This window comes from Poecile atricapillus, chromosome 2 (genome assembly GCF_030490865.1).
Source record: "Poecile atricapillus isolate bPoeAtr1 chromosome 2, bPoeAtr1.hap1, whole genome shotgun sequence".
Lineage (NCBI taxonomy): Eukaryota > Metazoa > Chordata > Aves > Passeriformes > Paridae > Poecile > Poecile atricapillus.
The window spans coordinates 144,590,961-144,608,201 of NC_081250.1; the positions used below are offsets into that span (position 1 = coordinate 144,590,961).

The window sequence follows — 17,241 nt, forward strand, 5'->3', positions numbered from 1 at the left end:
TTGCCACTCCACTGTAACTCTTTTTTCAAACATGTTAAGTTAGCACAATAGAAATATCTGAAAAATAATTCTGATACAGTTAAAATAGGTTAATTTCATTAAAATTCCATGCAGTTAAGGAACTATCAAGAGGGCAGCTGTGAGAATGAACGAAAGAGTTGTAAGAAGGAATGCAAGGACAACACATCAAGTTAGGGAAAAAACAGAAGTGCAAAGGGTCTCATACAGGGCTTTTTAAAAGCTGTACTTCCTTCAGTTTTCAACTTCTAAACCCAGGTTTTCTCAAAAACTGTTACTGACATTTTGGGATAATAAAATATTTCCATAAACTAGAAAAGCAAAGCTCAGGAGATGGCAGCTTTTCCCAGTTTGGAAATATTGGACAGAATTAGACAGTATTTCCCAATACTGGACAGTAAGAGCCCACAGGGTTGTAAAGATGGTCCTAAACTTGAGACTGCCACAAAAAAACATCCAGCAGACAGAAACACAAGGTTACGGCTGTCTGAAGAAACTAAGAAGCTTCATAACTAAACAAAATAATTTGAAATAATCATCCAAAAGAAAAAACCAAAACATTTAATAATGCTCAAAATAGCAATTTGGGTTTCTAAAACATTTTTCAAATTATGAACTCAAACAGCTTGAAAATATTGGAATTTTTTCATTTGTTACTTTAGTAACACTCTCCTATAATCAGCACTCACACTTTTCACTAACGTTTTTTACTTCTAGGAACACATCCCTTAAAGCAAAACTCAGCCAATAAACTAGATGTTGAAAATTACTAATTAAGAAGTTTTGCTCTCAATACCTTTAATACAGTTTATTAACTATTGGAACATCTTTTTCAAAGTCCATCTAGCATCTGTTCATAATTTTCTGAGTGTTTTGTTTGAATTTTCAGTTCATAGTTTTCTACTCTTACAATTCCTTTGCATGTGTCCTGTATTTGGTACATTTACCTGCCATCCCTCCTGGACCTGAACTATTTGTTTGCATGGCTTCACATCATCATGCGCTCTAAATCAATGCTCTCTTATGCACTACAGAGTTTTTTCTTTCATCCTATCTTTATGTAACTGCTTCCAATGCTTTTAATCTACACATCTTTCCCTCTCTCTACTGACCAGGAACACAAAGGTCAACTCAAAGGTACTAAACTATTCTCTTTTGAAACATATCTAAGGAGAAAGATCATATATTCTGAGCAAACACTGTCAAAGGCACTGCCAGGATTACTCTGAACACCCACAATTGTAATGTGCTATTTAATGATAAGTCAGCAATCCATACCAGTTTTGTACAAGGAAGTCAACCAGATGGAGAGAGGTTTGGTCAGCAGTCCGGACTGCTAAATGAAGTGCTGTTTCTCCTGGCTCCTAAACACACATAAACAGAAGTTAGATTTCTGTCTAATTTACAAAGCTTGTATATCAGACCTATGAGATAGATCTCATTCACTCTTTACAAGTCTTTAGAAATAAAAATATTAGGAAATTATGATGAAAATTATTATTATCTTTTTTTGTCTCTAAAAGACACTGTGCTTCAAAGGAAACAGCGTTACACTTCCCAAGATCTCAGCTTTCCTAAACCAAATTTTCACTTCTCCCAGCTGGATGGAACAACCCTGAGGAGCCTTTAACCATTTTAGCTACCAGTAACTGAGAGGGATCCTATCAAGGAATACTGAGGAAATTTGTAATACTTGTTTTACAACAGCCTGGTGAGCAGCAAGCGAAGTCACAACATTATCTCCTACAGAAACAGCATCACAAAAATCAGAGTCCTACATACATTAAAACTCTTACAGATTTTCAGAACAGCTGAAGTTGGAAAGGACCTGTCAAGTTACTATAGACCAACCTCTCCCTGCCCAAGCAGGGCCACGAAGGAACAGTTGCCCAGGACCATGTCCAAATGGCTTTGGAATATCTCCAAGGATGGGGACGCCATGACCCTGGGCAACTTGTGCCAGTGTTTGGTCATTCTCACAATACAAAAAGGTTTCCTGATGTTCAGAGGGCACTCCCTGTGCTCCAGTCTGTGTCATTGCCTTTGGTCCCATCACTGGACACCACTGGGCTCCATCTTCATTCCACCCTCCCTGCAGCTATTTCCACACAACGATGAGATGCCCCTGAGCCTCCTCCCAGCTGAACAGTCCCAGATCTCGGAGCCTTTCCAGGTGCTCCAGACTCTCAGACATGTTTGTGGCCCTTCACTGCATTCTCTCCAGCATGTCCAAGTCACTCTTGTTGTGGGAAGCCCAGACCTGGGCACAGCCCTGCAGCTGTGGCCTCAGCAGTGCTGAGTGAAGGATCACTGCTCTTCATGTGATGGCAATGTGTCCACACTGCCTGGAATGCCACTGTCACCTCTGCCACAAGGGCACCCTGCTGGCCCTTGTTCACCTTGGTGTCCATCTGGACCCTCAGGTCTCTTTAGGCAGAGCTGGGTGGTTCCCAGCATAAAGTTGGCACATGGGGGTCTCCCCCATATATAGGGTTTCTCCTTGTCAAACTTGAATTCAATCATACTTTGTTTTCTATACATATCATATGCATTAATGCACTGAAATAGAACCAGAAATGCTGTTTAATTCATTTTAAAAGTTGCACGAGAAGTTAATCTAAATTTAGATTTCATTAACTCCTACTGATCATAAAGAAAAATTAAAAAATCATATTACAGGATATATACTTAGAATTAAAGTCTTAATTAAAAAGTATTATTTTATTAAACATCAGAGAATTTGCAGAAGAGAATGCTGCAAATTACATTTCAGTTGGTGCTCACAGCTTTCTAGACATCACTGACTGTAATGGCTGGGAAGACTAAGGAGCTAATTCTGTGGTAACTGCTTGTGGATGACAAATACAGAAAACTGACCTTGCAGTCAGGGAATTTGTAATGTGTTTTCGTGATAAGCACTCTGTGATAGCTCAAGTGCTGAGACTATACTGAACTTACCCCTTTCACTGAACACAGACAGGCACTGTCTGTATCAACTTAGCTATTTTCACACAACTTGTTGAAAACATTCTCTGACATGTCTCCAGGTTGGGAGAAAAGACTGAGCAAATGGTTACATGGCATTAATTATCTATTATCTATAGAAGCAGGTTATATACTCATGATTAACATTTGTCCATGGATAATTGAAGTCAACCCAGACTGATTTTTCAGAAAAACTGTTACTGATTTCAGAAGGAAGATCAAGTACTCAGAACTTGATACACACACACACACACAAATGAACTTTTTAGGTTGAAAGAAACTGTACTTCTGTAAATGTCTCATCAGAAGCTGTGAAGTCATCAGATTTATTCTTTCCTCGTCTACAGTAAACAGAGACTTGCAGACAGTCAATAACATGTTCCTTCAGTCACTATTTTAAGCACAGGTATGATAGTGTGATATGTGGTACCAGGTGACCCTGGGCTATCAAGTCAGTTCTTTGGGACTTTTCTAAGAGACACATTGCAGAACAGGCACTTTTCAACACACTACAGTGGCACCAAAACAGTGTATGATATCACTATTTCATTTCACACTCCTTTAGATCAATTGATGACAAAAGATAGTGTTCCTTTCCCTCCCTACAAGGATGCAACATTAAGGAATGAAAGAAAAGCCCCACCCAACATTTTCATCTGTTATTTATTTTGTTTTATCAAAGTAGCAGCCACAGATCCTGGGCATTTTACAAATACACATGGTTTAAAATAGTAATTGTTTACCTGATAAGCTTACCTGTCCAGGCTCCAGCAGTGGCTCCATTAGCTCTACCCCCTCTGCATAGACTTGAATTAGTGCAAGTAAATCCCTGGATTTGACAGCCTCAAGTAATTCACTCAGTTTAGCTGCCGCAGATGCACAAGTCTTCCTAGAGAACTTATGATCTACATATTTAGCAGTGATAAATTCTTTACGTGCAGTCCTATGGGGTGTGAAAATAGAGCTTGCTTTAGAAATTTTTAGAAAAATGGGTCAATGATTATAATTTAAAATCACCTTGTCTAACTTGGAAGCTGAAAACTATCTGATAAAAAGCATGTTATTTATTGTTACACTGCATGTCTTTCTTGCAAACAAGCCCCAAATATGGAAAACTGTCGATTTTATCCTGACTTCTTATATACCAAAATTACTCTGTGGGGACTAAGACCAAAAAAAAGCAGAGCCGTTTAGACCACTGTTTTTATCATCTGAGGGTTTACCACAAAACTCAAAACCATTCAAGAGTGGAATAATGCACCTTGAAATCCAAACTAAAGAGTTTTCTACACAGGGAAGCTGAGGTAGCTAAAATGTGACTATATGACTGGAGACTAAACTTCTAAGAAGCTCCACAGTGGGAATAAAAACCTGCAGTCTTCTGCCATCCATGCCTTCCCCTGGCTTTTTTACTGTTTAAGACACTTTACATCACATATATATTCCACAGTAACCTTAGAAAGTTGAAAGATTCAATACTTACATATCACTTGATGGACTGGGTTTAGGTGAAGGACTAGGTAAATTCCCTTCCATAATATCATTAAAACTAGTATTTCCTACATTCTTGGCCAGCTGTGATAAGAAAAGAATTAATGAAGATGAGGACTTTTGGGGTCTAACAGCAACCTAACAATAGGACTATTAACGTGCATTTTTCCCCACAATTAATAAAAGATGGAAAACACAGGACTGAAAAATTAAAGCCCAATGATTACATGCAGATACAGAGCAATTAAAAACAAAGAAAACGATTCTATTATGCCAGAACTTGTACAATAGACTTCAGAGTCACAGAATTATTTGCATTTCAAGACAATCTGCCTCCAACACAAAAGCAGAATGAGGAACCAGCAGCATGAACATTGAAATGGTGCTGGTACACTGATCAGGCAACTGCTTTGAGAAAGATGCTCAGGCCTACTGAAGATCATGCTTAGTAAAATTTGATTAAGATTAATAGTAATTTTGCAAAAAAAAACCCTCAGTATTTCACAAGAAGAGAAAGTGGTAATGTTGAACCTATACCCAAATCCAGATCTGTCTTATATCTTCTCTCAATTTTCCTTTATAAAATTTCTGTAACATGCGTCATCTATAAGGCCAAACACAGCTAGGGAGATAAAAGTTACTGCAACTGTTTCTTTTTGACTTGTTTATATATTCTTTTTTTTTTTTTTTTTTTGGTAGTCTCACATTAGATTCCTTTCATAACTTCAATATGACATGATTTCATCCATCAAATTAAGACTCCTCCAATATCCTTCTCTCAGAATCAGCAACAGGCATTTTCCCTTCAAGTCAAATTAGCTTCAGGTTTTAAATTGTATGAGCCTTTAGAGTGTCCTGATTTTGGGCCAAGATCAACTTTTGAGAGGCAAAATTCTGATGGCATTCATTACAATGGATGTCAATACTCATTCTGCATCACTTCAGGATATGAAATGAGAAGGGTCAAGAGCACCAATAATATATAATAATATATAACTGTGCACCTTTAAAATATCTACAGAAATATGAAGGAGAAATTCTGCAAAAACACATTCCTTGAAAAAGACTAACAGTAAATTGTACATTTTAGTGCTTCCTACATATATGTCAACATTTGACTAAAAAATCCCAATATAAATTAACGAAACTTACCAAGAGTTCAGACGTTCCTAATTTGTCTAATTCCAAAGACTGGATTCGAGAAATATGGACACCCATTTCTCTGTGTATTCCAGAGCACTCAATGCAGGTTAAAATGCCCAAATTAGTCGAGAGCCATGTTGGATCTGCACAATTGAAAAACAAAGTCTTTAATCAGAGTCCAAGAAAAGGTTTGCATTGGTGGTAAGAGATGTATTCTGAAATGATTCCTTATTTCATATTTCAAAGAATGAAAATAAACTAGGAACACTGCATACTTTTCTCCAAACTCTAGCGCAAATTTAACCACAAATTGCTACCAATGGAATGCAGTTTTTCAGATTTAGAAACAGTCCCAAAAGCACTGAATTTAGGCTTCTTCATTCATTCTGAATGAATGTATTTGAATACATTTAGTATTTGTTTGCTGTACAAATTATTTCCTGTTTTTAAAAGTAACAGATCTCCTAAATTTGACAACCTCTGTTTTAAAATTTACTTAAATTTTAAGTAGTCTTTCATAAAAGATTAATCATACTGCTTTCCAGTATGTAAAACAGCAGCATGTTGTAGAAAATTTGAGGAATGCTGGCTAGTCCAGGAAAAAAAAACCAATTTAAAAAATGCTGTCATGGAGGAGATCTGCATGTAATATTAGAATAGATTTTATACTACTAATGCTACATAAGAAGCATGACCAGTTTTTAAGGAAAAGAAAAAGCTCCAGACATACTTTGTGCACAAATTAATCTCTTCCTTGACCTTAAATAGTAATTGCTGAAGCATTAAGCCAAGAGTTTTAAAGCAGCAAGCTGGAGTACAGAGGTGAAGCTTAAAACTTTACTACAAATTAAAAGATGAATGAGAACTGTAATCTGAAGTTTCTATAGCTTTACACAATGAGATAACTGAATGAACCAATTCCAGGATTTGACATAATTATATCCCAGTTAGTAATTTTTTCTAGCTATTTCAAATTTGGATCAGTTCTGCATCAGCATCTGCAAGATACACATGATCTACTCAGTTCCAAATGAGCATCACCTTCTTGAAGTGTCCCTTTGATGAGAAAGCTGCAACAGCTGCCAGCTCCCACACCAGCTCAGTTGTACTGTGACCAGCTGCCCCTTCTCAAGCTCTAAGTGACACATAACTGACCTGTAACTCTGTACTTCTGAAGATATTATCTGATAGGATTTCAACTCTGGGTCTCATTCTTTGCACAAGACTACTTATTCCACCTCTGAAAACTTCTCATGCTTCAATTCCAGTAGTCTCATGCCAAGATAAAGCCTCAGAGCAAGATCCTGGCCAGGTCAATTTTTCCACAATCATTGTCTAAGTATTACTCACTTCTACTTAGTAGCATGCACAGGATCAGTGATGCCAAGCAACTTCCATTCAAGTGCAACAAGCATCTAGACACAGTGCAACAAGAACAGTTCAAACTCCAGAGGGGCTTGAACTGCTGGAAGTAAGCACAGACAACACACAAAAATATTTTAGTGAATTAAACAGAACTAATGTAGGAAAGTCATATTTGTTCTTTTAAAAACAGGTTGAAGATGGAGAAACATCACTTAGAAAATTAGTTTGCACTCTACAAACACTTTTTAAAGAAATTACTTTGCTCCCAACAAGAAGCTGATGACATGAACAAATGGAGATACCTGGTGAGCCACAATCACAACAGACTTCATTGCCGGGTAATCTCTGTATGTCATCAATAATGGCTTTTGTCAGATCCTCTAAACTGTTTTCACCTGTGCTCTGCTCTCCACGGAATGCCATATTTAATGCTTCTTCTTTGCTGTTAGTCAATACTGATATCCATCTAGCACAAGATAAAGACCTTAATGAAGATCTGCATTTGCAAATACATGTTAACCTATAAAATGTAGAAATCTTGCCAGGAACAAAATGTTAGTGGGACTACAGGGAAGGACTGTATTGTGGGAGAGACTGAGGAGGGGGAAAAGTGAGAGTCAGAAAGTAAAGATTTTGAATACATATGTAAGAATGAGACGAGATAAAGAGTCAATTCTATAGGTTAGAATTGAATAATGAATATTTGGTGAACAATTTTAAAGCCAAGTTCTCAGGTTTCTCAAATAAACAGAAATTAGAGAAAAGGGGCAATTAAGCTTCTGTAAATTTAACTGCTTTGAAAGGTGCCCAAAATCTTCCTAAAGTCTTCTTCCTGGAGAAAATTATAATCCCTACTTTGTTCAGCGTGCATCTTTCTCAGCAAGCACCCTGGTGAATGTGTTTATGTCTAGTTGCCTTTTAAATGCACTGTGCACTACTCAGAGTCAGACTAAAAAGCCCAAATTAATGACAACTGCCATAGCAACCAAGGGATGGCAGGAGAGTAATGATACCAATAGCCAACATAAAATTTTAGGAACAACAGTCAAGTGCAACAAATCAAGACTCTTTAATGATATCTCGGGCACTATTTTCTCCCCTCTCAATCACTCTGCAAGTTGTTGTTTATACATAATATTTTAATTAAAACTAAACAAAACCCCTTCTCAGCAGCTGCTGTGCTCCATGTGGAAGTAAAGAGGGGAAAGCAGTTCCACTAAGGACCAAGCACATTGCAGCTGCAGTGTTGCTAATTTAGAAAAAAAAAAAACATGTTAAAAAGAAATCCTCACAGGTAAAGTGATTTTAGATGAATTCAGATCTACTGCAAATGTTTTATGTTTTTTAACACAGAAATATTTTAAATTGGCAATATTCTCAATGCATCCCATGTTTACAATATTCAGATTGTAATCATCAATCTTCTGAAATATGAAAAATGGTTATATGGTCATCTAAACAAACTAAGAGAACATCAGATTGAAATTCATAATTTCTCACTGAAATAACAATGAAAATATTAGCTTAAAAGGATTTTTGAGGGAAATTTATGTGTGTAATCTTACAGCACAGATTCAGAGCCTGAATGACTATATGGGCATTCCATATTATACACTTCATGCATGTATGTTTTTTTTTAAATTTTTATGTGCAGAGAATAATATAGGAACTAGTACTTAAAATGCTTTAAAATTTTTTGAAAAATCAACCTTAAAAATAAAAGAGAACTTGAAAGTGCTGAGCACAAATTTGCTCCAAAGTTTATGTGCTGGAATATATAAAGGTACATTAATCTTTCTCATTACATGAGAAGAACCTACACTAGAGGGCATCCTTCTGCAATTTTAATGATGAAATTCAATGTTATTAAAAAAATAAGAGGCAATGGTGTCTTGTTTCTAATATTATAACAATGTTCGGTTAAATACACAGCAAAATAATAATTAAACTAGGACAAACAACATTTATCCTGAAATTTGTTGATAATTTCTTTTAGAGTTACAATTTGATTAGTTTGTTAAAAGGCAGAATTTGAATAAAACCCAACTAAGCAGTAACAATTTAAAAAAAATATTAGATGCAATTGAAACAAACACAACACAATTGAGCCAGCTGTTAGTTTGATATAGAATTCCTTATTACAAGTATCTAAACTGTCAGAGAAATCATTATTTTTGTTGTGTTTGCTCAGGTAGAAGGAATGCCCTGTCCAGGACTAGGGCACCTGTGAGTGAGAGCAAGAGGCACCTCAGGGGCAGCTCTTCCCTGACAAGCACAAGGACATGCTCTGAGTGATTGCTGCTGCTTATCAAGAAGTGCCCAGTTGGTCACCAGGCCCTCCTGGCAGGCTGCACACTCAAAACAATTCAAGCCAGTAAATATGGAATGTTAATTAAATGTTAATGGTTTATAAAACTTGTTCTATCTGCTCTTCTTTTCCTCTTTTTCTTATCTCTATTAGTCTTTTTTGTTCTTCATTAAAAAAAAAAAAAAAAAAAAGTATTTATTTGCTCTATTTCACAATACTACCAGTGCCAAATGAACAGTCAAAAACCTACTGGTAATACTTTGTAGTTCAAATAACTGAAAAATTCATCAAGTCTTACAGAATTGCTTTGTCTACTTGTTTTAGGACAAGAGGAGTTGACCTCAAGTTGTCCCAGCAGACATTTAGATTGGATAGTAGGAAAAAAATATTTACAAAATGGGTTTTTAAGCACTGGAACAAGGTCCCCAAAGAAGTGGTTGGGCCACCATCTCTAGAGGGCTTTAAAAGATGTGTGGATGGGGTACTTGAGGAGATGGTTTAGTTATAGGCTTGGCAGTATTTGATTACGGGTTGGACCCAATGACATTAAAGGTCTTGTCCAACCTAAAGTAGTCTACGATACAATTCTACCTGACACAATAAATAGGTGGTCCAATCATCTGTTAAACTTGTTCTTCTGAATAACAGTAATTTCTTGTCATCATTTAAGGCATTTTTTTTTGCTGGAGATTCACAGTTTTGAAGAAACAAAGCTAAACAAAAATCTGGCATCCTAGTTGCCTTCAGGAAATAGAAGGTCTTTGTTAATCTTGCATGGACCAGACTTCACTCACATTTCTCTTATTTTGCTTCAGTATTTTCAAGTCAATAAAAAACTGTCCCTCAAGAATAAGAACCAGTCTAATATATTTGGGTTTTTTTTTAATTTTACAGTAAAAATTTAACTGTCTTTTCTGACAGTCACTATTGCAACACTGTTGTTTCCAGGTAAAAATGCATAATTAGAACAAGAATAGTATAATATTTTTCAAATATTGATTTATAATTTTTTTGTATGGAAGAAGCATCAGATAGTATCAATGCCTTCAAATTCAGTGTTTCCAAGGTGAAAAATGTCTGAGGACTGTTGTTAAAAACTAGATTGAAGCTAGATGTCTGTTTCTTCAGAGAAAACTTTCTAAATCTAGCTTTGTTCATAATCCAGGCTTTTCCTGTGGGTAAGGATATGCTCTTGACCTTCAAAAACAGGGTAGAAAAGAGCCCAAAGCTCATCACCGGAGTATGTTTAGCCTTATCCACTATTATAAAAAAAAAACAGAAAGCAACTATTATTGTATTTGTTTAAAAAATCAGGTTACCCTTCTATAATCTACACATAAATATATATCTACATGCACATAAACAAACATATTATCCACACTCCACTTCCCCCTAATAACTTTACTTTATCTGCTAGAGAAACTATTGAGAACTTAAGGACTGTCAGTCAGTAATTAAAGGCCAAGAAACAGCTGCCTGGATAAAAATAAAGGCAGGCACTGGTCTGAAGGAAATGTTTGAGGGAGAAACAGTAATAAACCTGTAACAGAAAGTAGGCTCCAGTGCTTTGTATACATGTTTTTATAAAAATCCCGTTATTATTATTATTATTATTATTATTATTATTATTATTATTATTATTATTATTATTTCGTTTGAGGAGCTACTTATTGAAGCAGTGCAAAATGATTACTAGGAAAATGTATGCAAGACAAGTTAAACTAGAATAAAATTAAATACATCTTTTCTTCTCTATTTAGATGTGAGTTTGGAAGGAAGGTGATTTGAAAATCTATTTACACATTTTCAATTGGTTCACAAAGTAAAAAGGACAGAACAGAGGCAGCACTAAAACTGTGTGGACAAAACACAAGAGGAAAGGATCAAGAGAGAGGCACACCTATACCAGTCAGGAGGAAATTGAAACAAGAGGATGACAACTCTGAGGAGTTACATCAAGTAGTTCCTGCAGAAAACCCTTAAATCACTGAGGTTGGAAGTCCAAGGGGTGCTGTTCCCATGACACCTTAGATAATAAAGCTTTTTAGGGCCTGCTCAGTGGCTGCACAAGACAGTTTCTCATCAGCACAATTACACTCATCCTGGTTCCTCAAGGGGGGCAGCAGAAGGGGAGGTGCTGAGCTCCTCTGGTGACCAGAGAACCAGAGACAGGACATGAGGAAATGGAATGAAGCTTCATCAGGGGAAGCTCAGATGGGACACCAGGAGAAGGCTCTTCACTGACAGGGTGGTTGGCCACTGGACAGGCTCCCCAGGGAAACTGCCAGGGCATCAACCCTGTGAGTGTTAAAGGAGCATCTGGACAATACCCTTAGTCACATGATTTAGTTGTAGGCAGTCATGGGAGGAGCAAGGAGTTGGACTCAATGATCCTAAAGGGTCCCTTCCAACTTGAGATATTCTAGGATTCTGTATTCCAAAACAATTTTCTAAACCACTTGACTTTAGAGTGACAGACAAAATGTCAGTGCTTCTAATAGGGAATAAAACCAGCCTGGAATTTCAAAACAGTCCAACAGGCAGCCTGCTAAACTAAACTTATTAATCTGCCTCTCAGAAGAAGGATATTGTTAATCTATTCCTCCCCTACCTTGCTTATGTGTTAAGACAAAAAAACCTCAAAGAAACCACCACACCTGTTAAACCAACTAATACAGTAAAAACTAATTTATGGCAGAGTACCAAAAACTTATGACTCATTAAGAACTAACAGGGTTTTCTTTGTGACTAAAAAAAATTACTGGAATAATTAAGTTCCAGGATGAATGCAGTAATCATGACTAGCAAGTCAGTTCTACACTGTAAGGGCCAACATAAAGCTGGGGAAGCCCAGAAGGAAATAGCTGCACAACGAAGAATTCTCCAGCCCTTTTTTTTCACCCATAACTTCCCAAGGTTGAGCTGTCAATGCCACTGTCACTGTCACCCAACACTACCAAAAACAAGTTAAACACCCTACAAATATCCCCTGTACCTTTAAAATACACATGGAGCAACAGTCTTCCACTAGAATGTGGATACTTAAGGAAAGAATGAGGTAGCCTTTGCTGTCCTCTTCAGTAGTAACTTTACTCCTTCAACTTTAGGGTGTTGAGCATTAGAAAACATGCACAACACGTTATCTGGTGACACAGGAGGAAAAATCAATGGTACATGGGTCTCAGGAAATAATTCTAATCCAGGAAGAAGAAATGTTGTTTAAAAGAAAATATTCTAATTGGAAACATGCATTAATGAAGCAAGTTCCTGGATTCTGAAGTACACAAATCTGAGAGATATGCTTTGTCGTTCATTTCTAGGCCTACAAAAGAAAAAATGCACTGCCTGTAGGTATTTTCTATGTGTCATATGGAGATCTTTTATCTATTTATTATGTTTAATTTCAAGGAAAAGGTAGGGTCAAGAGGAAAAGAAGTAACTGCAGAACAGGGTTGACAGAGATGATTTAAGAAGAATTTAAAAATATTTCATTTGAATCTTAATAATCTGATCTACAATATCAAGCACTTCACACAATCCAGGTACTGATTTACACAATCTAAATGGGGTTTTGGTTAGTTTGATTTGGTTTAGTTTTGCTTAGAATGTTACTAGGTTTTAAAAGAGCTCTGTAGTGAGACACAAAATAGTTTACACTTACAGATTCGTAACAGCAGAAAAAAAGAGACAGTGGGCACTACTTATGCATTAGCTGAGAAAATTATTTCCACTGTTATGTGTGATTTTGTACATTTCTATTGGCAAAATAAACTTGAAAAAATGTAAATATTCTTACGCGACATATTCCTGTTCATCTTCTGCTTGAAAGTGGTATGTTCTGTTATCTGAAATAAAGAAATACATCTTTTCATTTGGCACATGATAAATGTTAATGTGCCTACATATTTGGTACTAAAACACATTTGGCAGCTAAAGCCTTCAAGAGCAATTTCTCTTAAAAGGCATCATTAATTATTCATAGCTATGGATAACAATTCCAAAAAAATGAAAAAAGGAAAATGAAACTGTAAATTTTGATTCACACCAATTGTATGTATTTTAAAAGTCTAAAGTTTGAAATACTAAAGAAAAATAAACCCATGGATCAAATTTTATCCTTTCAGAAGTCAAAACTGAAACAATTAGGAGAAGAGGGCGAAATTAATTTGTTCCTTTTGTACAGTTTTTCCAGCCAGGTGAGCCAAGAAAATTCTTTTACTATCCAACAGATGAAGACATGAAGTGGCTAGTATCTCCCACAATCAAAGGTTTCCTAGACTGTCCTTTTCAGTATAGAATGTTGGAACTGTTTGTTGATTAATACTCTGTATATGAAGTCCAAAAACACTAAGTTGACTCATCAAAAGTTTTTAAAACCAGACTGGATACAAATACCTGCTGTATGAGACCAAAATGGGAAGAAGGGGAACCACAGGAGCTTTAATGCTGAGAAGACAAGGCATTACCAATTTTCAAACAAAGAGAAATATATTTTTAATGTAGGATAAGAGAGAAAGAAATTGGGTCCCCTTGTCTTCCTCATTCCCTCAAATAGCACTCAAAAAGCAGAGCAATGACTGAAAAGCCCAAGGTCTTTCCCCTTTCCTGGTGGATACAGCTAATGTATGTTCCAGAAAGCTGTTAAACATCTGTGAGCTTAGGGAGAAGCACATATGCTGCATTTCATGGTTTGTCACAAACAAACAGTATTTATGTCACATCTATACAGAGAAATGCTCTACATCCATTTGCTCATTATCAGAACTTGAGGCTCTGAACACTCATAAAACACTGCATGTGTTTGGATACAGACCTGAACTTTGAGCTCTAGCCTCGTGCTCTACTCAGAGCATCTTGCAATGATATTTTCAGAAATCCCACATAAGTGGTGCATCCCACAAAATGGTACTAAAGGTGCTACATACGTGATATTAGATCAAAGGACTTCTTATCTTCAGCATTTGGCTTCACCTGGCAGGTCAGTAAATTCAGTTTAGCTGGTTGCCTGTTGGACTAAAAAGAAAATTTATTTTATTTTAAAAATGTATTGATTTAGGATTAATTTCCCTTTCTGGGGAGTGGGTATGTATGATATTACTTAAAGCTTGGACATGCACACATATCCACTCTCAAAAAGCTGGAGACCAGCATCACTTGGTCTTATTTAGTCTCTCAAAATGGACACATTGCTAAATCTAAACAAAATTAAAAACTTCATGGCCTCACTTTATCTGAAAGGGATGGAAAGAGAAAACCAGAAATTTACAATATGCTAATAGTAATATTTTTAAACTGCATTTCATCAACAATGGCAAAACTATAATGGAGTTTTTCATTACAGCATGCCCATAATCCAAGTTTCCTCCCATTTTAAATAAATCAAAGATATAATCCTAAAACTTTAAAAGGAAAGTGGAAAGCCAAAGATCTGGAGTTTATGAACTCAGGACAAGTACCAATATTCTGTGCTGTAATTAAGTCACTTAAGACATGATAATTAAATGTATCTTTAAGGAATTTGGGATTTATACAGGTAGTAAACTTGAGAAATTGAGGGCTGTCAGTGGTATTCGGGCAAAGGGGGAAAAGAGGTGAGGAAATGGGATAATTTCCTTTAGTAAGAGCAACTCCTGTGCTTGTTTCCAACAAGTTCATGTTACACTCCCACAAGGCAGCTTTAGCACTGCCTTCACCATGATCACCTTGGTGCTACCTCACGATTGAGCATTCCTAGAAAAATCCTTCAGATATGTGCCTGATTCCAAGAACTCACTGTGATCAAAACTTCCCAACATTTCAAACTTTTAATTGAAAGCACTCAAAATACTAAACACATTCACTCATCTGCCAGCCTCTGACCTAGTATCAAGTGCTTCCCAAGTTCCCAAATTACGTGGTTCACATATATACCATGACAATCCTCATAGGCAAATCCATCTGAAGTATTAATTGAGAAGTCTGTTCAATACATTTGCCATTTTTTTATTAAACTACTGATAAATTCATTTCATAAGCTACAGTTTCACAAAACTTCAATAGTCAGAAGCTGAAGTAATATTCTTTTTGTAATAGCACATTAGCAGCAACAGATTCACCAGGAAAGGACAATGCTATTTATTATTTCCATATAAAGGTATAAAAATAACTTACCGTTGCATGTGAGATGGTAAGAATTCCATTTTTAACAGTGCACTTTCTTCTCTGCCATACTTTCCTTAACCTACAAAAAACACCATATCAAGTTTAGTAAATAGATGTAACTTCAAAACACATTAATATCATTATCAGTTTGAGACAATTAGCTTTTAAAAACAAACAGATGCAGTCAAAATTTTATTAAATGCTTCACCAAAAAAAACCTTTGAGATTTGTGACAGATCTTAATCATCTTTCAGAGAGTTATAAAGACAACAGTTTTCTTTTAACTATGACTATTTTTTTTACACTTGCTTGTCATGCTTTTAATATTTGCTAAATTAATTCAGTTCTGTGTTCAGGCTTGAACTTTGGAACTCACAAATACTTTTGGCACACACATTAGGAGAATATGCCTTAAACCACAGCAGAAAACTATTAAAATTAGAGCCTGAACATAGTAGTAGACTTCACTATTATGTGACACCAGAACATACCCATCACTCTTCTTTAGAAGATAGCCTTTCTTCTCACTGCCATATTCCTTATTCCCCTGAAGCTGATGCATACTGTACCCTCCTTGCCTGCTCTGTGAATCCTGAAAAGAGGAAACACAACATTAATCTCCTCCTGATGTGCACAGTCAACTTCCCCAACCTTTAATCCTATTTTATTTTTTCCTTTCTACAACATCATGAATTAATACCGATTAAAAAAGGAGAACTTCTACTGCATGTTTTACATTCACTGGAGAGCTTGCTCTGACACAATGCAATCTTGAACTAAAGGCATGTTCAAGATTTAATTAATACATTAGGTCTTTGATGCAAATATGCATCTCAAAACAAAGACTTTTAGAATACAGATATTTAATATTGCACAATCTTATAAGCAAAAAGCTAAGATAAAGTTTCAAAAAGAAAACAACAGAATATAGCATGCATATATATATATATAGGAATACATATATAAAGAAAGACAAACGCTAATAATCTTTTTTTTCCCCAAATAAAAAGTATGTATAATTCATGAGTTTTAGTGAATGAAGTCAGCTGAAATAACTTTTGGCCTGTTCTAGTGAAACAATTAAGTGAAATGGATTAACTTGTTACAAGCACATCAGAAAAAAAAAATCCCCCAAATTCATTAAAACATTGACTTACTCTCCTAGACTTCGATCACGAAAGGCAAAAGCAACAGAGGAAAGAGAAAGCAAATAATTTAAAACAAGAATTATTATTCATTTAAATTAACATGTTCCTTGAACATAGTTTATAGACCCCATTGTTAAAACAGTGTTTCCCCTTTCTGAAGACTAATAGAGGGATGGCAAGAGCTATTTTTTTAGGCATATCGGTGTTTTGTCTCATCCAGTAACAAAATATCATAACAAAATTCCAGGCAACCTGGCACATATGACATTGGCTTCACAAAACAACTAAGAGGACTGCAAGATCGAATTTTAAAATATCTTCCAATCTTTGTCATCTTTCTTTTGCCTAAAATGATAGTTATGTTGTATCCTCCACCACAGGAGCTAATTCTGAATTTCCATTGAAAAAGATCAGGCCCAAAGTTAACATTTACTTTTTGCAAGTGTATGCAAAAAGCTATAATTAAGGCCTCATAAATTTGTTTTTGAATGTAACTATGAAAAAATAACCTGCAAAACACCCCACCCAAAAAAAAAAAGTAAAAAAAAATGGGAAGTTCAATTACTCCCTTGTCAATAATCTTTCCTCTCTAAAGTAGAGTTTCTTACTACCACAACCAATATATACTGAAGATTACTCACT

The 17,241-nt window shown here is 35.9% G+C and overlaps 1 protein-coding gene across 3 annotated transcripts in view; it reads right to left on the reverse strand.

Moving 5' to 3' along the window:
• ASAP1 (ArfGAP with SH3 domain, ankyrin repeat and PH domain 1) overlaps window positions 1-17,241 on the reverse strand; it is a 143,424-nt gene that overhangs the window by 33,083 nt on the left and 93,100 nt on the right. For all 3 annotated transcript variants that reach the window (XM_058831159.1, XM_058831157.1, XM_058831158.1), the window contains 9 exons: window positions 15,943-16,043; window positions 15,461-15,530; window positions 14,236-14,323; window positions 13,107-13,155; window positions 7,305-7,468; window positions 5,647-5,780; window positions 4,487-4,578; window positions 3,760-3,946; window positions 1,297-1,382 (listed from right to left, as the gene is read on the reverse strand). In XM_058831159.1, coding sequence (XP_058687142.1) covers window positions 1,297-1,382; window positions 3,760-3,946; window positions 4,487-4,578; window positions 5,647-5,780; window positions 7,305-7,468; window positions 13,107-13,155; window positions 14,236-14,323; window positions 15,461-15,530; window positions 15,943-16,043 — 971 coding nt within the window. The remainder of the gene's footprint in view (window positions 1-1,296; window positions 1,383-3,759; window positions 3,947-4,486; window positions 4,579-5,646; window positions 5,781-7,304; window positions 7,469-13,106; window positions 13,156-14,235; window positions 14,324-15,460; window positions 15,531-15,942; window positions 16,044-17,241) is intronic.